The following is a 26,215-nucleotide window of genomic DNA, read 5'->3' on the forward strand; positions in this document are numbered from 1 at the left end:
TTGTGACAAGGTAGTCTTACAAATACACACAACAACTATGGCTGTTAATGCTTTTTTAATGGAGTGGGTACAAAATGCATCAATGCAAAAGAATGTTTTACATACTCATTAGCGTGGTGATGAATGTAAAATTAGAAACACATCCTTAAACCTCAAAAAACTACGAAGTTTCCTGCAACCTAAGATAATGGAAAAGGCTCCTTAAGTTTTTACCTGCCATCTTTATTAATAAAAGTTCTAAGTGGGGGGGGCGGGGGGGGGACAAAAAAAAATTGAAGGTTCTTTTCAGCTGTGGTTCAAGAAGTCTAATGAAGCTGTATGGGAAGGACTATGGGACTATGAAGTTTCCCCAGAAGGGTTTTTGGTTGACCATACCACAAACCTGGAAAGTATTAACAACACAGAGGCAAGCTGAGTGGCTTAATAGTTTAAAAGCCTGGAAAGCAGCTATGTGTCTCACCTTAGAGAATTTAAAAACATTATAAATCGCATTTCCTACAGAGAAACCTTTTAAAGCATGGACATGACTTTTAAGGATACTGAGAAGACATCAAGTTTTCATAAAGCTTCAGTAAACACCTCCAAGGCACAAGTGTTCAAAACGGCCTGCTCACTAAAATGTCACTGCATTCTAATACTTTCAGAGGTATAGGTTTGCTATGCTTGCAGTGAGAGGACATTTAATTTATTCCTAGTTAAAAGCACCAGGTGTCAAGCTCAGCTTCCCCTTACACAGGATGCACCAATAACCCTAAGGATAGCAAATAGTTCAAGTAGTACATTTCCAACATGTCTTGCCTTTTGTTCTTTGATTGATTAGTCAGCGCTAGGGTTCTTTGACCTGTAGTTCAGAATATTTTGAAAGTGGCTAGGACTACCCTAAATATAGTCTTGAAGCAATAAGGAGCTCTTTTAAAGCTCACTAGATACTTTAATAATAATATTTAGAAAAGGGAAAAAGACAAAATTTGCAGTAGCTGAATCTTTCAAAAGAGAAAAATAATGTAGAATCTGACATGTAAGTTAAACTGTTTTATAATTAATGTCCAAAATGGCCAAGATTGTTAATACACATTTTGGTAAGAAAAAAAAAAAATCACTACATTGGCAAGGTTAACTATTTGTGTGAAATACACTATATATTAAACAGAAGAATCATTTCCACCACCAATGGAAGAAAACCCACAGCAAGGGAAGCATCTAAAGGAGGACAATCAAAAGTTTAGGGAAGCTTACTAGCTTTCCAATACATCAACACGCCTTGATTATACAACTAGTTCATTTTTAAAACTACAGTGTTTTAATGTACTTCTAGTAACAATCCAATCTAAGGAGCTGTAGAGGCTTATGAAAAAGACCTATCCACCAAGATGCTATTTCTAGTGTAGGGCTGAGTTAATACTTCTGTAAGAAGGAACTGAATCACCTTAGCATCAACAAACAGCCTTTTTCTTTTACACAGTAACTCAGAATTTGATGACTTAATTCTCTTCACTAGCTCAAAATTAGACAGGAAAGGAACTAAGCTGACTGGGTCAGACCCAGAAACACAATGATTTGGTAAGCCACACAGTCACTCGGCCCATGGATGTGTGAATTTGCAGAAAAGCTGCTTGACTCGTGTCCCATTCTTTCACATCTATAAAGAAAAGCCAAAGATTAGAGTCACTTCACTATAGGATAAAAGCAAATCTCTCCCACAACCTCCCTTAGAGCTGATTTATTTCTAAATAGGTAGGCTAATAAAATCCACACAGGCTCTGAAAATTCCCAGCAGTTTTATCATCTTGAAAGGTCACTTTCAAGTGTGTCCTAGTTATTTCGTAAAGCAAGTTCAACTGAAATACCTGAAAAACTGTTATGATCCCCCCTCCCCAGCCACTCTCACTTGCCTAGCATACATGCCATTAACAAAAATATAGTTCGATGGGTCCTGTTAATTCCCAGTGAAGACAAAACATTTACAAACAGCTAAAATCTCATTTTTTTTTTAAAACACTAGTGGAATGTACACACCTGTAGAGGAGTTCGATATAACCACTTTTCTTTGTCAACTTTAAGCTGCATACAGGCAAAGAGGTCACAAACTGCTGGGAGGCCGTAACGGTCTTGGGGAAAGTTATGTTCCTCCTGTAGGGGTGAGTTAAGTAATACTTCCTGCAAGAAGACAAAAAGGGTGGGTTGCTACATGACAGCTGGGAGGCAAGAGACCCAACTTAACTCATCTTCCAAATAGTGTAGTGTCTGTAAGGAATATTTTGCCATTTTGTAATAATGTTGTAAATGTTGGCCATTCTATTAAGCAAGAGCAATGGTACAACAGTTTAATCTTTTCCGTAAATAGCCAATAAAACAGTCTGGGTTTTGTTTTGTTTTCCTTTTTTTGTTTCCTGCAGGATGGGAATTGCGGGGTCTGGAAAATAGACCAAAATTTCAGTGTGAATCACTAATCTTCCATCAAAATTAATAGGCCAAATAACATTTAAAATATTTAAGGATCTGGCCCCTTTACAAGGTTCGTGATTAAAGTATAAACAGGGCCCCTGGGTGGCTCAGATGGTGAAGCATCTGCTTTTGGCTCAGGTCATGATCCCAGGGTCCTAGGATCGAGCCCCGCATGAGGTTCTCTGCACCGAGGGAAGCCTGCTTTCCCTCTCCCACTTCCCCTGCTTGTATTCCTGTTCTCACTGTCTCTCTGTCAAGTAAAATTTTCCTTTTTAAAAGAAAAAAAAAGTACAAATCTACTAACTATAGTTCAAATGGTGTTATTTTGATGTCTGTGCTCACCTTGGCCTTCTTTCGAAGTAGCCACTTGTCTTCTCTTGAGGTTAACTGGCTGAGGTTTCCCATTTTCTTTCCTGGCAAGACCCAGTCAGCTGTGTTTAAGGAACACCACGAAGTGGCCGCCGGGTTCATAAGCTTTTGCTTGCCAGCTCTGTCTTCAGTACTAGGCACTTCTTTGGGACAACCTTCTTTGCATGAGGGTGTGATGAGCCACTCTGACAAAGGACTGTTCCTTATGACTTGGAAGGAATCAGCAATTCTAGAAGGAGCCACTGCCTTTGACATCTTAGCTTGTTGTGCTGCCTCTTTTCTGGAAGGACAGAGCCACATACTCAGGGAATCTGTACACTTCTCAGGCTCAGGATTTGGTTCCACAGGCATACCATTTTTGTCTTTTCCTTCTTTCTTCAGAAGCCATTTACACAGAGCTTCCTTCTCACAGTTCTCATCACACACACACTCTGCAAAGCTTGTACAGGGCTCGTTGGCCTTGCATACCTCCTCTACTTTATAGGGGTCCTGATGGTTCTGAACAAGCCAGTCCTCTGTAATCAGGTTCAGAGTAGACAAGGGTTTCTTGGCCTCAGAATGGTCATTCAGGCACTTCAGATTGCCTAGGTTTTCAATCTCTACACCCTTGGGCTGGTTGCCCCGACAATTGGTACAGGAATCGGGCTTGACAAGCCAATCATTCACACTATAGGGCTCCTGGAACACGTGCAGCAGGAGCTTCAACTTCTCACTGGTTTCACAGCTGCCATTCCCAGGCTTCTCCAGTTTATGGGATTCCTGAGGAGTCACCAGCCAATCAGAAAGGTCCATCTCATCTTGATCAAGAAGGTCCAGGTCTCCAACTTTTTCAATTTCAACAGAGTAAGAACTGGTGGTAGAATGGCTGTTACACTTTTGGGAAGTTGGTTTTTCAGGAACCTCTTGTTGCTGACTCTTGTAGAGCCAGTTTTCTAAGCCCTTTACGTTGCTCCAGACATTACTGAAGAAATTGCAGGCTCTGGCAGAAGTCTACACAAGAAGTACACAGTATTAGTACAACAGAACATTATGGCTGCTTTGGAATTCAATGATAAAGAGTTCTATCTGCACATTTATTACACTGCCCAGTATTTCTAAATTTACGTAGATAAGGCCAAGAGACAAAGGATTTCTCTACTGCAATATTTATATACGTGAATAACAAAAAAATTAATTTTCTGCAGTTTTAAAAAAAAATTAATAAAGACAAAGCAGGAGAAAGTACTTGTAGCATATTTGATAGAAAAGAGTCTGGCAGTTCTACGTAATAAATCTTTATGAATAGGGTGCCTGGGTGACTCAGTGGGTTAAGTCTCTGCCTTTGGCTCAGGTCATGATCTCAGGGTTCTGGGATCAAGTCCCACATTGGGTTCTCTGCTCAGCAGGGAACCTGCTTCCCCTCTCTCTCTGCCTATTGTAATCTCTCTCTCTCAAATAAATAAAATCTTAAAAAATCTTTACGAATAAAGACAAAAATGAACAAATGATATGATTAGGCAACTCATCCAGGAAGGCTAATAAACATGAAAAATATTCAATCTCCATAAGCAAAGAAACTTCAAAACAAGTAAAACTGTTACTCTGTATCAAATTTGGAGAAAAGGGGAACTTATAAATACGATTGTCACTATTCAAGAAATTTCAGGGAAGGAAGCACCCTCAATATTCTGCTGTGTATTCTTCTGAATATAAACTGGTACCAACTTCCTGGAAAGCCAAACTGGCGATATGTATCCAAAGTCTTAAAGGGTATGCAGAATTATAATCTAGAAATGCAATTGCTAGGATTTTACTAATCAAGAATGTGCACAAACGAACTCCTGGCTGTTTAGGGGAACTCTGTTTATACCTAGAAAACTAGAGTTTAAGTTATAGCCAATCAATAAAATATTATATGCTATTAAGGATTTTATGGAAGAAATTAAAGAGAAACATATTTGTGCTCTACTAGTGGAAAAAATCCAGTCCAAACAGGATTTACAGAATCATGTTTCTGAAGTATATGTACACAGAGAAAAATGGAAGTATATAAACAAGTGTTATAGTAGTTAGCTCTGAATTTTGGGATTATGAGTTTGTATTTCCTTATGGTTCTGTTTTCTAAGCTATCTGTAGTGAAGAGGTGTCACTGTTGTAATAAAGAGTTGTAAAAATATTTTCAGCTTAGAATTAAAAACTAAACAAAGACATAAACCATAAGTTAAAAACTAAAACCATCGGGGCGCCTGGGTGGCTCAGTGGGTTAAGCCGCTGCCTTTGGCTCAGGTCATGATCTCGGGGTTCTGGGATCGAGTCCCGCATTGGGCTCTCTGCTCAGCAGGGAGCCTGCTTCCCTCTCTCTCTCTCTCTCTGCCTGCCTCTCTATCTACTTGTGATCTCTCTCTGTCAAATAAATAAAATCTTAAAAAAAAAAAAAAAAACTAAAACCATCTACTGCTACTGCGTCTACCTCAGAAATAATAAAGGCAGCAACACACCTGACTGTTCTCCAAGGTCTGCTTTTGGGTGAGCCAGTCCTGAAGGTTGGTGCTGGGCATGTAAGGAGCCGGACGACCACTGGCAGTTTTGCTTCCAAGGAGCCAGTCACTGAGAGAGACAGCCGTGGTGCTGGATGCTGACTTCTGCTAATCACATAATACTCTGCTGCTTAACGAGGCAATGCCAAATGCCATGGAAGGTTCACCAGAAAAGCAAGAGATCCACACTTTCTAATTTTGGCTTGCCACTGACCCTGCACATATCACATGACTTCCCTAACTCTCCATCTTCACAATTAAAAAACAAGAATTATAGCTCATCTCCAGGGTTGCTCTCAAAATATCTAGATATTTTGCATAGATAATAGCATTCCTATTCACATTGCCTTAAGAATTATACAGAGAAGGTTCCCTAAGAGAGAACTACCCCAGAGAGCTAATGATAATATGTCTTATGAACTAATTGATACAATTGACTTTTTCTCGTAACACCTATAAAACCTCTAAATTTCTATCTGACACTCAGTCTCAAAGGGAGTGTTTAATTGCATAAATTAACTCATTTCCACTGGTGCCATTTTGCAAATAAATGGTACCAAAAAGTAAATAAATAAAAGTGATTTACTCAAAAGCCAAAAGACATATAAGCCAAGGAATAACTTAGTTACCAGAAACAAAAATGACATTTTACCTGTTCTGGCAATGGGATATAACCTCTTTTCTCCAGGAAAGGCCCAATATTTGATGAATTAGCATGAGCAATCAGGTGCTCAGGAATTTGCTATAAAATGAAAGGAAATTAATCATGTTTGTTAACGTTATGCTTTCATCCCAAAAAGGTGAAACTGTAATTCCTCAATTTCAAAAGTAATAAGCAAAGCATTATCATTTCACTAGAATATTCTTTACACTAAATTCAATGACCTACACAAGTAATTATGAAATCTGAGAATTCTCTACTACATAACTCAACTATACAAGAGACTTCTTCACCAGAATTGGTAGTATTACCGCTTTTACAAGACCCAAATGAGCCCGTGTTTGGTTTTTTATTTTAAAGACTACTCAAGTCATAGATTTTATAAGAAGTATGTCAAAAGTTATGTAAAAGGATACAAGATGAATTCTGGAGATTATAAGTGAGTCAGTTCCACATTCCAAGAACTACCAGCCTAATGCTCTATCAACTTAATCAGAACATGAAACTTCTGAAGCATACCAAATGCTCAAGAAAGCCACTATTCATAGTAAAAATTTTCAAGACCACCTGTGAGTCCACAGATCTGAGAAATGCTCTATGAATTATCTGAGATCAACACTACTCACAATGGTCTTGAGGGATCCAAACGTGGTGATGGCCTGACGCAGAGCAGTTGTGTCTGCTTCAAACAGCAGGACAGTCGAATCTTCGGGTTTGAGGGTCAAATTGCCCAGTCTGGAAAAAAAATAAAATCTATTTTTAAGGAATAATGATTTTAATCTAAAACAAAAGCCAAAGTGTGAATGATTTGAAATGACTGTACTTTACTTTTCTAAGAAACTCATCAGAGGCAAATGACTTCACTATGTATCATCAGATATAATATTAAGTATATAAAGTCAGATGATCTTATCACAGGAAAAGAGAAGTCACATTAAATCCAAGACATACAGTAAGTCACAAAATTGACTTGTTTTTTAAATACATCGAAGTTGGGGCAGCTGGGTGGTTCAGTTGGTCAACCATCTGCCTCGGGCTCAGGTTATGATTCGGGGCTTTTAGAATCAAGCCCCATGTCAGGCTCCCTGCTCAGCAGAGAGCCTATTTCCTCCCTTTCCCCACCCGCCCCAACTGCTCCCCACTCCTGCTCTCGATATCTCTCTCAAATAAATAAATAAAATCTTTTAAAAAATAAAATACATACATCAAATCAAAGAGCCAAAAGTCAAAACAAGTAAAAAATATCTTTACCTCTCCAGGCACACAGAAACTTGATTGGCTAGATCTTTGTTTTGGGTGCACTCTAGTTGATGAATAAGACAATTGAACTGGCCCAGTAACTGTAAGAAAAATGGAACCATGTAGCCAGTAATACTAAAAGCACCAAATATATCCAAGTTAACAAACAGCACTTGAAATTAAACTTATACCTGATCTTTATTAATGCTACATTACAGGAAAGACATTCTTTGGAAACCAGAAACCATATTCAAACTGATTACAGCCTTGCAGCCTCCTTACCCAGTAGAGCTGTTGGGTCTGCTGCTGAAGTGTCTCCTCTTTAAGCTGATAGAGGAGATCTACCTGCTCATACAGCCACACCTCACGGCTTCGAAGGCATTCCAGGTGACGGCTTATGCAGCTGTGAATCTGGGCTTTGACCTAGGAAACATATACCTATTAGCCTCACTGCTGTTAAAAGCCCAAAGAATGGTGTTTCCCAAAGAATGGTGAGTTTCTTAAGCTTATTGGCGGGGGAGGGGTGTCACAAATCCTTTTCATCATTCAATCATATCTATGGAGCATCTCCCCAGAAAATACATACTATATACTCAAAATTTTGGCCGTAATTCTGGAATTTATGGTCCCCAAAGCAAAACCATGGACCCAGTTTAAGAATTCTAGCCATAAAAGCATTCATAAGCTCTAAAATCCTCCTTCAATACTCCCTCTCTCCAAAGATAAGCAGGTTTATTTGGGTGACCAAAAGTAGTCAAGAGAAAATTAAAGGATAGATTATGTAATGCTGATCCCCCTCAGTTTTCCATACAAGTTGAAAACCTAAAGTCTTACAAATTTGCCAGTGGAGTAAGACAGGAGTATTAATAGCTAGCCCTTATCTCTTTTCTCATTCTATGAATGAGCAATCTATTTACAGAGGCCAATTCAGTAAAGAGATGTGCGACTACCTGTGAACAGACAGAAGACCACAAGGGCAGACAGGTTAAGTAAACCTATAAACTGTTTCTGGAAGCATAAACAGCAATTCAAAAAACAACAAATATAAAAAATCCGAAGGACAGAAATCAGAACAGCTATAAATTATCCATGAGAATTCACATAAGAAACCATTTTAAAATAAATTTTTTCTGTATAATAAAGTTGTATTTCAAAGTCATGTGATACGTGATCTTCCCACTCACCAATAGAATAATATTAGGTCAATGGAACAAAGAGATTTCATTCTGGCTTGATCTAACAGATAAAGTTATTTACAGAACCATGCCACCGCCAAAACCATGCCACCACTAAGTTAAAAGATGGCAGGGGACATGATGAAGTACCACCCCTCATGCATGAAGGACACATAGCTGTGAAGTATGGTACTCATTCGTTTTGTTCTGTTTTTACTGAGGGCAGTACTTGGCACAGGGACCACACAGAGGAGCAATTAAAAAATGCATGCTGAACTGAACTCTTTAAGGTAGTACAAGGTTTTTCAGACTCTTCTACCATCTGCTTAATTTTACTTGGGAATCAAAGATACCAACATTTCAGGCATACCCATGCAAGGCATCAGATAAAAGTTTTTGGTTGGCACAGAGAAGCCAACCCCTTAGCCATGCTCTAACTAGCCCTGTGCTGAGAGTCCAGACAAGGGAAGAAAAAAGCACATGTCACACCTCTTGCAGGTTATCTTTAATTTGCTGTTCAGCCCGGAGAACTCCACCAATAGCAAGCTCCAAGTCCCTCCGTGCATCACAACACCTCAAAAGGGGCTCTCTAGTACTGGAGCAGCCACTCTGGTCCTGTGAGGTACTCATTCTGCTCACTGTTCCTTTGAAAGAAAAAAAAAAAAAGAACAATCTAAATTGCACTGTAATTACAACCAAAAACCACCTTTCAATCATCCCCCAAATGATCATTCCAACCAGCTCCCAATTACTAACTTACTTAGATTACTTCCAACACAGACCTGGCACACAGTATACCCTTAATAAATACTGCCTCTTCTTCCCTGCCCACCACTACTGCATTCCTACCCTACAATTCTATGCATGTACTTTAGTGACATTTTAAATGTGAACAGATTATTCCTAAAAAACAAAACAAAAAGCACTAATTTTCCTGAACTGATAGGGCTATAAACACTACAGTGCAAGTTTCTATTTATAACACACATAGGGGGCACATGTTCTTGTTCTGAAAGGTCTAGAAGGATCCGTAATTACTTTGAAAAGCAACTACAAACTACTAACTTGGTAAGGAGAATTAAGAACATTGTTTGGATTTGGCATTTACCTAAATTCACTGGGAAAATGGAAATTTTAAATTATTTTCTTTAAGGTGGGACTTTTTTTTTTTTTTTTTTGCTTTAGGAATGGTTTCATAGGTAGGATGCTCTCAAGAATGTAAATCTAACAAAGTAATTTCAAAGGATTCTGATATAAGGGAGGTGCTTACAGGCATTGGTATGGGAAACTACAGAGTTTTCTAATCATCTTGGGTTTACAAGAGATAAGAAATAGAAGTGGAAAAAACAGCACGCAAGCAATGATAAAATGATAAGAGACTGAGACAGAAGATGGTTGGAAAAACAATGAAGCAAAACCTTGACAAAAACCACTGGAAGAAGTGTGGTGTCTATCTTAGATAGATCTAGAATCAGAGATAGTTTCTAAACACTTAGGAAAAGGCAGTAATCAGTGTAACCCAGCAAGTGTTCACCAAGCCCGATGACATCAAAGTTTTTTCCTTCTTGGACAATTCTACTAAACCAGCCACTCAATGTAGTCCTGCAGCCACACTCTATCTGGATGCTCAACAGTATGTCCTGTGTCAAGGTGATATCCTATCTTTGGGGACAAGTGAACATGAGATAAACAGGTACAACTAAATGGAATCCTAAGATTATTTTTTACAAACAACTCAAAAGGACAGAAGACTGAATGAAGCCAGTCTATAAAGTTTTTAGAGGTATGTTTTCCCCCAAACTCCCCTGTTTTTTTCATGGATTAAAAAAAAAAAAAAAAACAGAAAGCAGATATTACAGTTGCAGTTAACAAGTGACTTTGATAAAAAGATTCCACAACAATCTCTACACAGCTGTTAAATTTGATAAAACAAAATGTAGATTTTTAAAACTTGAATGGGGGAGGACAAAGTAGAAGAGAATAAAATGTTTTTTAAAAGGATGAAGATTTTTAATTGAAAGTAACCTCTATATAAGTTAGCACTATGCTGGGTCCGAGAGAAAACACACCATTTGCATTTACCAACAGTATAGTGTTTGTCACAGGACTAAGCTGTTCCATGTTTATTAAACTAAATTTAAAATTTCTTTCTGAATAACACAGTTTAGAACAGGCAAAGGGACCTTCAAACCATGAAAAATTTCTCCAGGAAGGGAAGCTGTTTAGCCTAGATAAGTCTCTGGGAGAACTTGATTACAACACTCAAATACTTGGTGACCGCTTGAAAAGACTTAGATTTGTTCAGAATCACCCAAAGGAAGTAGAGGAGGATTACCAGGAGACATCTGAGGGAACACATGAAAGAACCTCCTGTCAGTTCTGAAGGCAGAGACCTTCTCAAAGAAGCCAGCTTTTGGTTGAACGGCAGCCTACCCAGTATAGAGTCCCCCAAAAGGCTGACTCTTCATCCGAAAGCAAGTGACCTCTGGCCTAGACTGTACCTGCAAGCCTAGGGTTCAGGACCACATAGCTAGCTAAAAGATGGGAAGGGACAAAAGTGGTATGACCCCCATCCTTAAATAAAATGATGGGAAGAAGAAACCCAATAGGCTTTCTTTTGAGAATCTCAGGGAAAGATACATACTGAGGAACTAGAGATCCTCTAAGAAACTGAAAGATTCAGGAAACTTTGTAACTTCCCTGTTTTTTCACTACCTCAATCCGTTTCCCCATAATGACCTCTAAAAAGGAAGGGCCTCCATTACTAAATTTGACAGGAATCTTTGTGGAATTTTTTTAACCCTCAAAAGGCCAGCTGTAACTATTTTGCTAACTTCTTTTTCACACTGTAAACTGACCTGTTTTAAGCACAGGCATTAGTATACACTTAGTGCACACTGTAGAGACCCTGAACAATACCTGTGCAACCCAAGTGAACTGCTGGCTCACACATGGAGAGCTAGAGTGTCACCTCATTACCACAAGTTGCTTTGCTTTGCACTTAAAAGTTACATGCAAGGCATATTTAGCTGTCTTTCCAATTATTAACCAACTTTCACTTGTGCCAAATTTCCCATTCTTAGGTCTTCATCATTTGTATGGAATGCCATAATGCCTGGCACAGTGTAAAATGCAATCAATAAAATAAAATTAAAATGTACTGGGACACCTAGGTGGCTCAGTCGGTTAAGTGTTTGCCTCTGGCTCAGGTCACGATCTCAGAGTCCTGGGATCAAGTCCCACATCAGGCTCCTTGCTCAGCGAGGAGCCTGCGTCTCCCTCTGCCTGCTGCTCCCCCTGCTTGTGTGCACTCGTGCTCTCTCTGACCAAAAAAAACCAAAATCTTTTTTAAAAAATAAGTATATGAATAATAAATTAAAATGTACTTCACAATGCCAAACCCGGGCTCTAGATCACACAGGTGGCAAAGTCAAATGCATATAAGTGCTGTTATTACTAGATCCCTAAAGTAGGTCTTCTGAATTCAATTACAAGTACTATAAAAACTATCTAATAGAACAAAATATGGCAAAAGTACATAAACTGGGTTTTCTCTTTATCAGCTATGGACAGAAGGCAGGATGAGATTTAAGTTACAAAACTGATTTTCCCCACATATTTATCACATATTTTCACATGTTATCCTTCAAAGCAGTCATCTTGTTAATAAGGGTCGTTAGAGCCCATCTGTCACTGCCCCACCACCTTCAACAGAAGACTGTCTTAAATGTACATTTTTTGAGAGAAAGTCAAAAGTTAAGTGCTTCTAAAACTTTCCTGCCTCTAGGATTCCTGTCTACTAGGTTTGGAGGGGAGGTGGAAAGAGGAGGGAGAGACACACGCACCCCTCAAATAAAGAAAGCTCCAGGAAAACCTAGAGCTCTCCCCAAAGAGTTCTACAAACTATATATGCTATCTTTGCACAGCAGTTTTCACAAATCTAATTACGAAATCCAAAGATCATGAAACCAGAATTGAGCAACTAACCACAAATGAAGCTAAATCATTATCATGTGGTTTAACCATAAAATTTACAAAAAGCTGTAACCCTCTAGTGACCAGCACAAACCACACTTTGAAGCTGACTGTTTTGTAGACTGTTCTCATTTTATAGATGAAGCCACTAAGACCCACACAATTTAAACGACCATCTAAAGACCACAGGCTTGAATTTAGAACTAAAGTTCCTAAGGTCTAGTTCTGGATGCTCTCTGACCAGCTTGTTCTTCCTTTAGTGTCTTATCACCCACAAATTACTTTTATTTGCCAATACTAAAGTTTGAAATTAACATTCCAAAAAAAAAAAAAACCAAGAATGAACATTCCAATGACATGCTACTGGAATAACTTCCACTAAGATTCTGTCCATTTTCATAGTCCTCAATAAATTATGACAATTTTTATTAACATGTAATGTATCACTTGTTTCAGGGGTACAGCTCTGTGATTCGTCAGTCTTACACAATTCACAGCACTACCATAGTACATACCCTCCCCAATGAAATTATGACTATATTTAGAACTTCTTCCTTGGATAATGCTAACAAAACAAATAGTACCTGTGCATGTCATGATAGTTTCGGAATAATCAAAACACTGCCAAGTACTAGTGCCAAGTATGAAGGACACAGCAAGTGACCTTGATTCTGATCCCACATCTGTATCACAATCAAAGTTCCATTTGTCTATCTGAAGGTTTAGGCCAGGTCATCTCTAACTGCACCTTCCAGCTCTCACTGTCTGTCACCCTTCCCACCCGCCCCTCCTCTCCAAAAAAAAAAAAAAAAAAAGTCCACTTTTAATTTTCCTGGCATCCAAATCATTGCTAGAAGCCTACGCCCTGAAAAAACAATCCACAGCATACATCTATGTTGTATGGATTACTAAATCTGAAATACTGCCAATTTGGTTATCTTTGATGAGACAATATAGATTACACATTACAAATTTTCTGGAAAAAAATTAAGTATAAAGTAATTAATATTCCACATTATCTTGAGATATTTCTTCGTCACACGTTCTTTTACTGCTTAAAAAAAAAGCACTTTTTTATCTCATAGTTCATTCACTCAAATGCTATATATATCCTACCCTAGCCTCAGCCCACTTTTAATTCTTTATCCACACGAGTATTTTTGAAATTCAGGATCTGCTTCTCCGTAACTTTTTTTACACCTCGCAAATAAAGGTTAATACCTGAAGAGACTTACACAAAATAAGTAACCATGAAATCACGATAGCATATTTTAAGATTTACACTTCAGAGTTTACTTCGCTGGGATCTACATACTTGTTAACTACAGCAACCCAGCACATCAACTTTCCGAAGCAGTAACTGCAAACCGACCACAAAATTCCCCACCTAACGCCAAGTAAGACTTTTCTAGTTAAAAGCAACAATGATTCATGCAACTTTCCAGGTTCCCCAACACTTTCTAAGAGCACAGCAGCCCTACGAAGCCGCGGTACGGTCCCTGGAACCCGCAGCCCTCAGGGGGTCACGGCTCAACACGCATGCGTACAGCCTGGGCCACGGAGCCCCCTTCCCCACCCCCGCACGGCAAGAGACTCCGAGCGCTCCGGCAGCGCCCCTGGGCTTCCCGGCGAACCTCGCAGGCCGGTCTCAGCCGCGCGACCAGCCTGCCGAACCGGAGCCGCCTTTACCACGACTGGAGTGCCGAAAGGTCCCGAGGCCACGAGCCACGTCCCAACCCCCCTGATACTGGCCGCAGACCTCGGCAGCTGGGAGCGCGCACGTCGGCGCCCGGGACAGGCAGAGAGGCCCCGCCCACTCGGGCACCTCCCCTCCCCCGTCACCTCTAGGCCCGCGCAGCTGCTAGCAAAGCTCGGGCGTGGCTCCTCCCTCCCCGCGCCGCCGCTTCCGGAAGCCGATTCCCAGGGGCCGCTCTCCAAACTCCCCCCGGCCCAGCTGCTCCAGCTCTTAGCCTCTGTCCGCCCCGCTCCGCGCTCCAAATCAAGGCGTCTATGGCTTAAGGATTTTGCTGCTGTTCACTACAGAGAAATAACAACCCTGGGTCTTCTGAAGGCTTACCGAGTTATTCTTGGAATGTCCCTGCCCAGTAGTTTATGCCTCCGAGATAACCACTGTCAGCACAGCTGGAGTTCAGCCCTCGCCTTTTGTTCCAGGTGTCCATTATTACTGTCGCCAACTCAATGAGAATTACATGAATTATACGTAAAATGTTTACGACAGTACCTGGCATATAGTATTCCTGTTTGATTATCATGCTCATAGTACGACTAATTTGGTTTCCTTTTCTCCAAAAATAACCCTTATAGCCTGTATATCCAATCAGGCCAGAAGACAAAATCTAGACAGCACTAGTCAATCAATGTTATTAATGTAAAATATTTGCTCTTGTCTATGCACACGAAACCATTTTTGTAAATAGTAAGAGTAAAGCAAAACCATATGACAAAAAGCAAAGAAAATACTAACGGCCATCACCTTCAATAAAGAAACCCTCAGATTTCAGATTAACAGACTTTGTGGAGGCTCTGTTTTATCTAGGATGCACAAAGTTTCTGGGATCCCGTTTCGGATATTAATTACCAGAAATAAGGAGAAAACAACTTCTTCTTCACTGGATAACACATTTTGTAAAGATAAAAAATTAGACATACTTCTAAATGATGAAAGTTTAAATTTTCTGGCCCTTTGTACTTGAAGTCAAATGGCTAGAAAGGAGGAATTCTCTATCAAAATATAACTGACATCAAGAACTTTCATCTTTTAGGGGAGCCTGGGTGGCTCAATGGTTTAAAGCCTCTGCCTTTGGCTGTCATGATCCCAGAGTTCTGGGATCTAGCCCCACATGGGGCTCTCTGCTCAGCATGAAGCCTTCTCCCTCCCCTCTCTCTGCCTGCCTCTCTGCCTACTTGTGATCTCTGTCTGTCAAATAAATAAAATCTTTAAAAAAAAAAAAAAAAAGAACTTTCATCTTTTAGATGCCCCGATAAAATACTCACAATGTAAATACAGTAGAAACTGTGCTACACCCTCTCTAAAAGATCCTGACCAATGCCTCCACACACTAAATGCTCCAGCTCTGCCTCACTTGAATTCCTGAGTTACAGTAACTGAGAGTTAGTGTTGGTTCTGTCAGCTTATGCCAGCTTTAGTTGTTACTATAATGATGTGATTTACTCAATATTATACAAATATAAAAAGACTATGGAGGAAAAAATCATAAAAATTCAGAAGAATTCCAGAGGTGCCTGGGTTTCTCAGTGGTTACATATCTGCCCTCAGCTCAGGACATGCTCACGGGGTCCTGGGATCAAGCCTCTGTCGTGCTCCCTGCTCAGGGGGGAGTGTGCTTCTTCCTCGCTCCTCCTCCCAGCTCATGCTCTTGCTTCTCTCAAGTGACTAAATAAAAAAACTTAATAAAAAAGAAATCTAGAAGAATTCTGCATTCAAACTACTTTGTAGGTTCCCCTTGACTCCCTTAAACTTCATTATTTGCCCTTACATCTTTATAAAATGTTTCTATTTTACCTCTCTTCTGCTTCAAGATTTCTATGCTGTCTCAGAACAAGAGAACCATCCACTCCTAGTAGATCATCTCTTTTAGAGATAACATAAACTATAACTCTCCAATGACTCCCTACTTGCCTATAGGATAAAATCCAAATTTCTTACAAAGTTAATAAAGTTCTCTATTTTCTTGCTCCAACATGATTCTCTTGTCATCTCCTCAAGGCAACCCCACACTGTGACCTGCTACCCAGCTATTCTATCCACAGTCATCCAGGCTGGTTCACCTTGTCCAGCTTGGCTTTCCCAGTGCTCTCCACCAGCAATACCAGTTCCCTTCTCCCCACCTGTATGCTTTTCTAACTATGCTCAAGTCCCACCACTATGAAGCCTTTCCTGACCAAGCACCCCACTCCTCACTAGTTTGGGCCGACAGAGTTAGCTGCTCCTTCCTCTGGACCCACTTTAATTAGTACAGGTTTCCGGTATGACACCTGTATCATGTTACTCTAATTACATGTTACATGTCTGCCTTCTTAGCCTGAGACCTCCAGGAGAAGGTATCATGTTTTATTTGGCTTTGTACACCCTAATGCTTAACAGATAGCCTGATAAGGGTGTCTTGGCATTACCAACCCTCTTCACTTTACATGCTCTATTGCACTGACATAAAGAGAATGGTATCCCTAAAGTTGTGCAGTGCTGTGACCCTAAATTCAATTAAGACTTAACTTATTTTTGATAAATGGATAGATGAATAAATGATAAGCAAATGTTCAAGTTCAGACTAGCCAGATTAAGTATAGTTCATTAAACATAGATAATCAACTTGATGTCACACTTAAGGCCTGCATTAATTCAAGAAGGTTTTTCAGAGGTGGAAATGTTTCTAGTGTAATACTTTTAGTTTTCTCTCAAACAAGACAACACTAGCAAGGGTATTGCCACTGACACCATGATCCCAGAACAGGCACTGAGATAAAGCATCTTTCCTGAGTCCAAACCTGTCAAAGTTCAGCTATAGAGACTCACAAACATCAGGAAGTCTGTGAGTTAAAGGGAGAAATATTACAGTTAATGTACTTGAGCCAACTCGGGATTTTTTTTCCTAAGATTTTTGCAGTACCACAGAAATTCTAGCTGACATCACAGAAGTTTGGTAGGCTTTCAGAACTGGGGCCCTGCCCTATTTTGAACTTGAAACTTCTGCCCATAATACAGTCAAGGATAGGGAAACATCTACCATCACGGTAATAATACCATTTTACCCTTAATTTTATGATAAATATCTTGTGGTTTTTCCCACAGGAAATGAACAAGTAATATAATATTTTCTTCTTTCAAGCCCAGGGGACTAGCAATAATGTCAAAATTAAATTCAAAATACACCTAAGATTATGTTCTTATGAAATCAGTAGTTGTATTAAAAGACTTAATTTCTTATCTATAACCAAACTGGCAATCAAAAACCTTTTAACGTATATGTTCAGTTATTCACTCCTTCACTGAACCAAATTGTCACATCTGTAGAGCACTCTAAGCAATGCTGGGTAAAAGGAATAGTACGCCTCAAGTGTCCCCAAACATACTTCTAGCACCAGGGAGTAACATCTTGATTCCAGTGAATAATCAAGCCAGGCAAAAATCAGGGATGATGACTTGGGATAAGAATGGCTAAGAGGGGGCATCTAGGTGGCTCAGTGGGTTAAAGCCTCTGCCTTCGGCTCAGGTCATGATCCTAAGGTCCTAGGATCAAGCAAAGCATCGGGCTCTCTGCTCCGAGGGGAGCTTGCTTGCTTCTCTCTCTCTGCCTGTCTCTCTGCCTACTTGTTATCTGTCTCTCTGTCAGATAAATAAAGAAAATCTTTTAAAAAAATAAAAATAAAGATCCTAAGGCTTGATGAAGTTAAATATATATAACCTATAATCACAAGTTTCCAGGTAGAGAAACTAAGATTTAATCCCAGGTCTGAGTCTAAAGTCCTTAGCCACATAATGTAGGTTAAAGGGATCACTTCAGCACTAAGATTTTATGTATTTGCTCAATAAATATTTATTGAGTGACTACATTGACATATACTTATGACAGTCCCTGAGCACAATGGTGAATTTCCTACCTAGAGGAGAATTTGTGCCACTGATTCACCAAAAATTCAGCAGAACATACTAATTCTTTGAAATAAGACACTGAGAGTTAAAAATACACCAGCAGCAATGATGACTGTTTCTGAATGTTTTCCAGTATGCTAACCCTTACTCCCAGAAGGAACTTATTATAAAACACGAGCCAAGAGACTTTTAGATAGGGGCAGGGATGTATCAGAATATCCTGCAGTTTTCTGAAGCCCCTACACAGGTTCCTGAAATTCTGGCACAGCTAAGCTGATTTAAATCGGGTGGCTAGGCATGTCCTATGTAATTCTAAAATAGGATATTTCCTCCCCCTGAGAACCACATTTTTCCTTCCCTTACACAGCTCACTGTGCTTTTCCACTTTTTAAATACCTATCTGTCCAACAGTGATAATGTAATTGTAGAGGTTTATTTAGACACACAATATCACAAACCTTGAAACCCCCTAGCATTTTCCCTGCCCACCCAAGGATAAAAGTCCCATAGAAGAGGGGAAGGAAAAATAAAATGTAAGGAATATTACTGGGCTAGAGCTTACATATATTATCTCACTGATCTTAACAAATAGGCAAGCCAGCAAACATTCCAAAGAGCAAAGCACGTAATTTCCCTAAGCCACAAGGCACAAGCACCAACCCCCCCTCCACTGTAGCATTTGCATAAGTCTTCCTCAAAGGGTCTGACAGTCTTTAAAGTTCAAAAATGTCATGCTAGGACCCCAGTACAGAAATGAGCCAACCATGATTACCTGTCTCATCCTCACCCAGCAAATAACTCAAGAGTCCTTACAACCACATTTCCAGATCACCAAGTGGGAGGTGGAAAGATAAATCTATCCAAAATACTGTTATGCTGTGGTGAACCTTACCCTGATTAGAAAACACCAGAGAACGGTATTGTGAAAAAGCTGCTTTTTCCATCTGACAGACAGCTCTGACCGCTGTCATTCTTGATCGCATCATCCCATCTTACATCACATGGCACGTAAGACTGTTTAATATTACTGTTACCCCCGCCACAGGAATTTACTTTCACGAAAATAAGCGCTGTGCCCCCCCCCCCTTTTTTTCCATTGCTGTGGCCTCAACAAAGGCTGAACACATAGGCAATGAATAAATGATCGCTGGTGGGATGAATCAAGGAATGAGCAAACCTTGCTCTTCTCTGTAAAAAAGGAGAGAATCAAGCTACCTCTCGGGATTGTGGGGAGTATTACATGAGACGGTAGGTAACGCTGGGTTGGCACATAGAGGGCCGAAAAAACATCATCTTCCTCGCGTTTTCACCCAACAGTTTGGGAATGGATATGCTCTGCGCCCGTTCTGGAAAACGGGGACTTCTTAGCATCCATGAGGCCCTGGCGAGAGCACGCTAAACCTTGCAGCTGTCACTCCCGGGGCCGGGAGAAGGCGGGAGGGCAGAAGGTGGTGATTCCCTGGCAGAGTTATTGTCAAGGGCTGGGGAGAGGACAGGCTCAGAGTAGCCAACAGTCAAGCAAAGGTGACACCCCGCCCGGGTGGGGGGGGGGGGCGGACGGGTTGAGGTAAAGACCGGCCGGGAAGGGCAGGCCCATGCCCGGCAAGCAAGCGGTCATGGCGCCCCGGCCCAGCCCTCGACGCGAGGGCTGGAGGAGGTGTGCAGGCCCCACGAGCCACTGCGGTTCTTACCAGCTCCAAGTGCCGCTCCTGGCGATCGGAGTGGAAGCTTCCTGGGAGAGAGACCGGCCCGATCAAGTAAAGGGCCGAAAGGAAGAGTTCTCGCGAGAGCACAACCTTCCTCCCACGCCTCACGCCACACGTCTGACAGTCTCGCGAGATATTCGCTCGGGTCAGCGCAAAGCCCTTGTCCGCCCTCTAGAGAGCACAGAGCGCAGGCGCGCACTCTTTTCAGGCACTTGCTCTCCGTGTCCTTTCCACCTTTCTTTCTTTCTTTTTTTTTTTTTTTTTAATAAATCAGATGAAGTGAAGCAAAATTGTTGCAGGCCCAGTCTGTGCCAAGGATTATCCGAAGTGATTCTCTCACAACAAATGTCCTCATAAGATAGATTTTAGCTTTAACCTATGCTTGCAAAAATAAAGTCAGAAGACTCAAAAAAGGACAAATCCTGTATGATTCCACTTACAGAGGGTACCTAGAGCAAGTCAGATTTATAGAGACAGGAAACACGTTCGTGGTTGCCACAGGCTGGGAGAGAGGAATTATTGTATAATGAGTATAGACTTTTCAGTTTGCGATGATGGAAAGTTCTGGAGATGGACGTGGTGATGGTTGCATAACAATATGAATGTAATTCCACTCAACTGTAAACTTTAAAAATGGTTAAAGTGGTAAAATTTACATCCTGTATATTCGGCTACAACTTTTTTTTTTTTAACTTTAGTAAACAAATGTCAGAGTCCAGATTCCAAGCCACATCATCTGACTCCAAAGCATATGTTCGTTAGCACCACATTGTACCATTCTCCACATTTCACCACTCTGTACCTTTTCTCAAAATTTGCACAGTGTGACATTACCCATATCAGAACTTTTTTGTTTATTTGTGACCAGATATTAATGCAGGAATCTTTCTGTCTCAGCTTTGACAGAGGCCTCCAGTATTCAGCTATCTGCTCTCCATGTTTCCCAGCAAAGTGAAAGACCATCTAAGTAGGTCCCACCCAAGAGTGGCAAGGGGCGGGCAATCTCAGCAGAAGGCAATGGGAAGCATGGGTTTAAATACAGACGCTAAAAGGCAGTCAGAGCATGTAGTGGAAGGGGAGCTGAGAAGAGGGAGCAGCAAGGCATGTTGGAGAAGTCCACAAAAGCCCCAAAAGAAAGAAAATCATCCTAAACACTGCCACTGGCAGAAGAAGCCAAGACTTACCTGGCCCTTAATTCTCTCATCCCCCTCTCCAGTTCAGATACAGACTCTGGATTGATACTTTTGTGTAACTAAAAGTGACCAAAGCACTTTTTAATTATCTTAGGACCAAAACACTAAAGGGCCTGTCTAGATTGCTCAACTAGTCTACATAGCATGTTTAAACAGGTCGGGTTCAGGGGCAGAAGAAAAATAAAGCTCTTTACCGATTGCCGGCAGATTGTTCAACAGAGGACTGTTTGCTTGTTTGTGATCTCTCACGTACACATTCGACTCTAAGCCCCAGGACAGCAGAGACCTTGTTTTTCTGGTTCATTGCTTAGCCCCAGGCTCTGATCACTATCTAGCCCAGGCACTCAGTAAGAAGCTGTCACAAAACATAAGTTCCGACATTTTGGGGTGGTCTATATGCAGCAAACGATACTAGAGCCCTGCACCCAAGCCATTTCCATCTACAAGGCAGAATCCCTGGCCTTTTAATACCCCGTCAGGATGTGTGCGGTCTTGGAGGTGCTTCTCCCAGGACATTGATCTAAACTGCCCTAACTTTAGGGTGTCTAGCAGGCTCAGTTGGTAGAATATGGGACTCTTGCTCTTGGGGTCATGAGTTCAAGCCCCACATTGTGTTTAGAGCTTACTTTGGAAAACAAAACAAAACAAACAAAACCCTGTCCTAACCTCAAGCAAACACAAGGGTATATGTGGGACACAGTATGGAGGATGCTTTCTGAAGAAAAGGAAGGAAGGATAAACATGAAAACCTCAAAGAAAATGAGGGATCTGGTTTCATCTTGAAGACACATGCTTTTTTTGGATTGTTCTTCAGATAGCTGGACACCAGGGCAGAAGACTGCAGACATTAGAAGTGATAGAAGCAGCAGTGGTTCCCTAAGTAGGAGACATACAATGATCTACTGCAGTATACATCATAAAACCATTATAACTTTTATTCATTTTTATTTTTGTCTCCTTTCAGTGTTTGGATGATTTATAACACATACACATTTATAAACTGATGCATAATAATTTATAAACTAAAAACATACACAGATTTAAGTGTTTGTTCAAAAACTTTTTTACTGGTAGGTAGGGTTACACAATCATGGATTGTTAGAGACCAAAGAGGAATGAGGCCTGCACTGGGAAAGCCTGGGCCCTCTCAGGCTGGGAGACCTGGGCCCATTACAAGCACATTACATTACCTATTCAACTGACAATACAAGTCCTTTCTGGATGATTCTGTTTCACTACCTTATGGCTGCAGGTCTCCTCCTGAAGATTTTCTGGCACTTGGTTTTTGTCATTAGCACACAGGTGTAGCAGGGTTGTCATTGAGATGAGAGCGAGGCCTATTAGAAGGCATAGGATGCCTGGCCTCCCCAGGACTAGCTCTGTGATGGAAGCAGACTACACTCCAGCTGTCTGGGGTGACCCTCACCAACTTAACTTCACTCTTTGGCTGGAAACACTGAAGTGTCACCTTCAGGAACCTGGACCTGAACATATAGAACTTGAACTATCAACATATAGACCATCCCTGGCATCACTCCAAAATTCCAACGTGCCCTGCATCCACAGAAAGGCAGCAATAAGTTCTGACAGGCCCAGAAGCAGATCTGGGCTCCTGTGGGGCCAGTCAACTTGTTCCAGCCTGACTCTTCTTGCCCTCCCTACTCAGGATTTGCCAGCAGTACTGCTGCTTGAATATGGGAAGGGAACTGTCCCTGGCATGGAGGCCAGTTAGGACAGGAGCTGGCTCAGCCAAGAGGAACAAAGAATCACCAGGTGGAGGGCACCTAAGTGGCTCTGCCTTTGGCTCATGATCCCAGGATCTTGGGACCAAGCCCCACGTTGTCTCATGGGGCTCTCTGCTCAGCAGGAAATCTGCTTCTCCCTCTCCCACCCCCTTCCTTTCCCCACTCGGCCCCTGCCCTCCCCCCTGCTCCTCCTCTATCTTGCATGTGTGTGCTCACTCTCTCAAATTATTTTTTTTTAATTAAAAAAAAAAAAAATCACTCCATGTGCATGAAGCTCAGAAAGAGACTGATGAAAACTAGATGTTATCAGACAGAGAACCAATTCCAAACTCAGGTTTAACTGCTCCGAAATACTCAAGAAACAAGTGATGGTGGGAAAGGAAAGGTTGCTTTATTCAAGAAGCTGGCCACCTGGGAAGATGGTGGACTAACGTCCTAAAGACCATCTTCCCCATCCAGGTGAAGCCAGAGAGTTGTAAATAGGAAATCAGGGAAACAATGAGAGGGCTCTATGTGCAGGAGAAGCCAGGGCTCAGTTGGTTTGCATACATTTATATGATGCTGAATAGACTTACTGCCATCAGTGGCAGCTGTTTTCAAATGTGGTCAGGACTTACCTCCTGGGAAAGTCTGGTCCTTCATTCCTCAAGGCCAGTCAGTGGTCTGCAAAATCCCAAGGAAGGTAGGTTAGTTCTGCTACAAACCAAGGGGCTTAGGTCAACAAGCAAGGAGTGCCTAAGCTTGAAGCAAGTCAACCCTCAAGACAGGTTGGAGTGCTCTTACATGAGGATCATCTCCCTGGAAAAGTCCACCCACACATTCAAGGGTGCAAACCATTTTAGGGCTCATCGCCCTCCAGAAACACCCATAAACCCCGGATTTAAATTGCCCTTCCCCAAAGTATACATAGAAACAGCTATCCCCAGGGCCCTTTGTGATAATGTTTCCTTCCAAAATGTGGCCCTTGACTTATTTTAACAAAAGAGGACATTTCAATACTCTCCCCAAAGAGTAGAAACCATAATGAGAAATGGAAAAAGATTTCCCAGGGCTCCTGGGGTGGGTGTCCTGGGCAGTGTGGAAACCAGGGCAATCTGGGCCTGGGCCTCCAACCTCAGGCTGGACTCCCACTGGGCAGCTTGAGATCTGGACAGAAAATGCAATAAGTTGAGAAATTCTCCCAGACAAAATGTAATCAAACCCTCTATTTTGCTATGGCAAAAAAATAAAATAAAATTTTTTTTTAAGTTCATGAGAAAAACTCGGTGGGCTATGAAACAATTACAGGGCAAAGGAGTTGGCTCTGAACAGTAGGGAGAAGTGCACATATTTCCTCTGTGTGGAGCAGTGTGCTAAACGGGATGGACAGGCAATGTGGCAGGAAAGTGGGGGGGGGGGCACCATGAGCCCAGACTAGATGTTAGTTACTGACTCGGGTTCTAAACTTGCAGAGAGAAGGCATTACATATTTGAGTTAATTAATTTATATTTAAAATCTCATTTGATTTTCATATTCACCTGATTATCCTTATTTTACAGTGAGTAAACCAAGGCTCAGAGAGATTAAGAAACTTATCAGGGTCACACAACTGGTATAAAAGAGAATGGAGAATCAGACACAGTTACTCTGATTTAAGCATTGGGGCTCTTCTCACTTCACTCTTTTCTATACTAGATCCACGGGAACCCTGAGAGAGGGTTGTGTTGACATAGCTGTGATGATGCAGCACTGACCAGAGAGGGGGAGTGACAAATCCAGGGGACATGGATGCATTGGCCTCTTTGAAGATGCCCTCTTAGATCAGAGAGGAACATTTCACAAGCCCTAAATTTGGTCCAATAAATCGTACCCCAGAGCTACACTGACACTTTATACAAAGACAATGTCAGATTTCTGGAACCACAAAACCAAGTTTCAACTGTAATAGGTGGTGGCCCCACCAAGGCAATACCTGGAAACCTGCTTCCACCAACCAGCCAGCCAGCCAGCCTCCCAATCCATTATCCTTCTTGTCCCGTTAAGCACTTAGCATGGGGGCACACTCAATACATATTTTTGGACTATTCCCGACACTTAAAATCTGTAGCACTCAGGTGTTTAAGCCACGTGCTCCATCCCTCTACTCACTGGTAGTGCCATAAGTCTCTCTGAGGCAGTTGTTAAAATTCCATTTCTTTGCCCATAGATTCTGATTCAGTAGGCTTTGGGATGTGCCCCCAGAAATTTGTATTTCATCAAATCTCCCAGCTCTGTCTGTGATCGGGCAAGTTTGGGAAATGCTATTTGTGCCAATGCTTCTGTCAGCAGAGCAGCTCCTGTTCCTGCAAAACGCTATAGGCAGAGACTGGCATGAAGACGACACATGGACTTGGGTGGGGGAGGGGTGTGGAAAGTCGCTCTTATGGACATAGCCACTGAGGAAACAGAACAATTAGGGCCACAATTTGAGTACACTCTGTGCTATCACCCCAAGCACTAGACCTTTGGTGTCCACAGTAAACCAGCAGAAAACATCTACACAACTTTTGTGCTGACTTGAATTAAACAGAGCAGTGAAGCAACATAGGGTTTAGAGTGTAAAGCACACTACAGACATCCTCTGTACCTTCACATCTAATCCCTCCACTGTGCTCACCACGGCTTCTGTTCTTGCAAATGGCTACAAGCCAAAGCTGAAGTGACACTGGCTAACTTCTAGAATACCTTCAGATGATTAGGTATGATTTCCTATCCTGACTGGATACAGGTATTTAATAATAAAATATTTATCAAGTTTCAAAATCTACATAAAGGAAGTCAGCCTGGGATAGAAGCAACCCAAATGTATGGAACAGTATTCAGCCTCAAAAAGGAAGGAAATTCTGAGGCATGCTCCAACACGGATGATCCTTGAGGACATGACCTTGAAATGAGCCAGTCACAAAAGGACAAATACTGTAAGATAGCACCTATATGAGGTACCTAAGGTTGTCAAATTCATGGAGACAGAATAGAATGTGGGTTGCTGGAGACTGGGTGAGGAGGGAACAGAGAGTTGTTTAATGAGTACGGAGTTTCAGTTTGGGAAGATGAAAAAGTTCTGGAGATGGTTACACAGCAATGTGAATGTACTTAATGCCACCAAATTTTACATCTAAAAATGGTTAAAATGGTAAATTTTATGTTTTTTATATTTTACCACAATTTTTTTAAAAAAAAGAAAGAAATACCACTGCAAAACTAAACCCCCTTCAGGATGGGGTTTTAAAGAAGGGAGTAGCTACTCTTCAGAGAGCAGCCCAACAGAGCTGAAACCCCCTACTGACCCTGCTAGCTTGAGACTTCCTTGTAGCAACAGTTAATTCCATCTTGGCCACAAAAACACTCCTCACAAACCTTAGTCTTCCACTTGGAGTTCGGCAAATGTGTGACTCCACCGAGATCCTTGCATTCTAAAATAATACATGAGGCATTGTGGCAAGATCAGTAGGGTCCCCAAGTCATGTAACAAGGGACAGCCCTTGCCATCTGCCCCTCTCTCAGAGAAGGACCATCTCATCAATATAAAAGGTGTCTAAG

The 26,215-nt window shown here is 41.3% G+C and overlaps 1 protein-coding gene across 3 annotated transcripts; it reads right to left on the bottom strand.

Moving 5' to 3' along the window:
* Positions 1–38: 38 nt before the first annotated feature.
* Positions 39–19,832, bottom strand: NCOA4 (nuclear receptor coactivator 4). 3 transcript variants are annotated; one of them, XM_046027983.1, is made up of 10 exons: positions 19,704–19,832; positions 8,895–9,049; positions 7,513–7,653; positions 7,243–7,331; positions 6,618–6,726; positions 5,983–6,072; positions 5,292–5,438; positions 2,788–3,804; positions 2,017–2,157; positions 39–1,639 (listed from the first exon to the last, which is right to left on the bottom strand). In XM_046027983.1, exons 2-10 carry the CDS (start codon positions 9,033–9,035, stop codon positions 1,634–1,636), a joined length of 1,881 nt encoding a protein of 626 aa, XP_045883939.1. In that variant the 5' UTR covers positions 9,036–9,049; positions 19,704–19,832; the 3' UTR covers positions 39–1,633. The 3 variants fall into 3 exon arrangements, with proteins under 3 accessions (XP_045883939.1, XP_045883938.1, XP_045883937.1); XM_046027982.1 differs by lacking the exon at positions 19,704–19,832 and adding an exon at positions 14,015–14,172; XM_046027981.1 differs by lacking the exon at positions 19,704–19,832 and having other exon boundaries at positions 5,292–5,435.
* Between the last annotated feature and the right edge of the window lie 6,383 nt (positions 19,833–26,215).

Source organism: Meles meles, chromosome 13 (assembly GCF_922984935.1).
Source record: "Meles meles chromosome 13, mMelMel3.1 paternal haplotype, whole genome shotgun sequence".
Lineage (NCBI taxonomy): Eukaryota > Metazoa > Chordata > Mammalia > Carnivora > Mustelidae > Meles > Meles meles.

What these genes read in the sequence shown, in the direction of transcription:
- NCOA4 (XM_046027983.1), bottom strand. Translation starts at nt 9,035, where the DNA reads ATGAGTACCTCACAGGACCAGAGTGGCTGCTCCAGTACTAGAGAGCCC. An exon ending in AGACCCAACAGCTCTACTGG is followed by an intron (nt 7,332 to 7,512) that starts GTAAGGAGGCTG and finishes TTTTTCTTACAG; the next exon opens with TTACTGGGCCAGTTCAATTG. An exon ending in TACTTCGAAAGAAGGCCAAG is followed by an intron (nt 2,158 to 2,787) that starts GTGAGCACAGAC and finishes GTCTTCTTGCAG; the next exon opens with GAAGTATTACTTAACTCACC.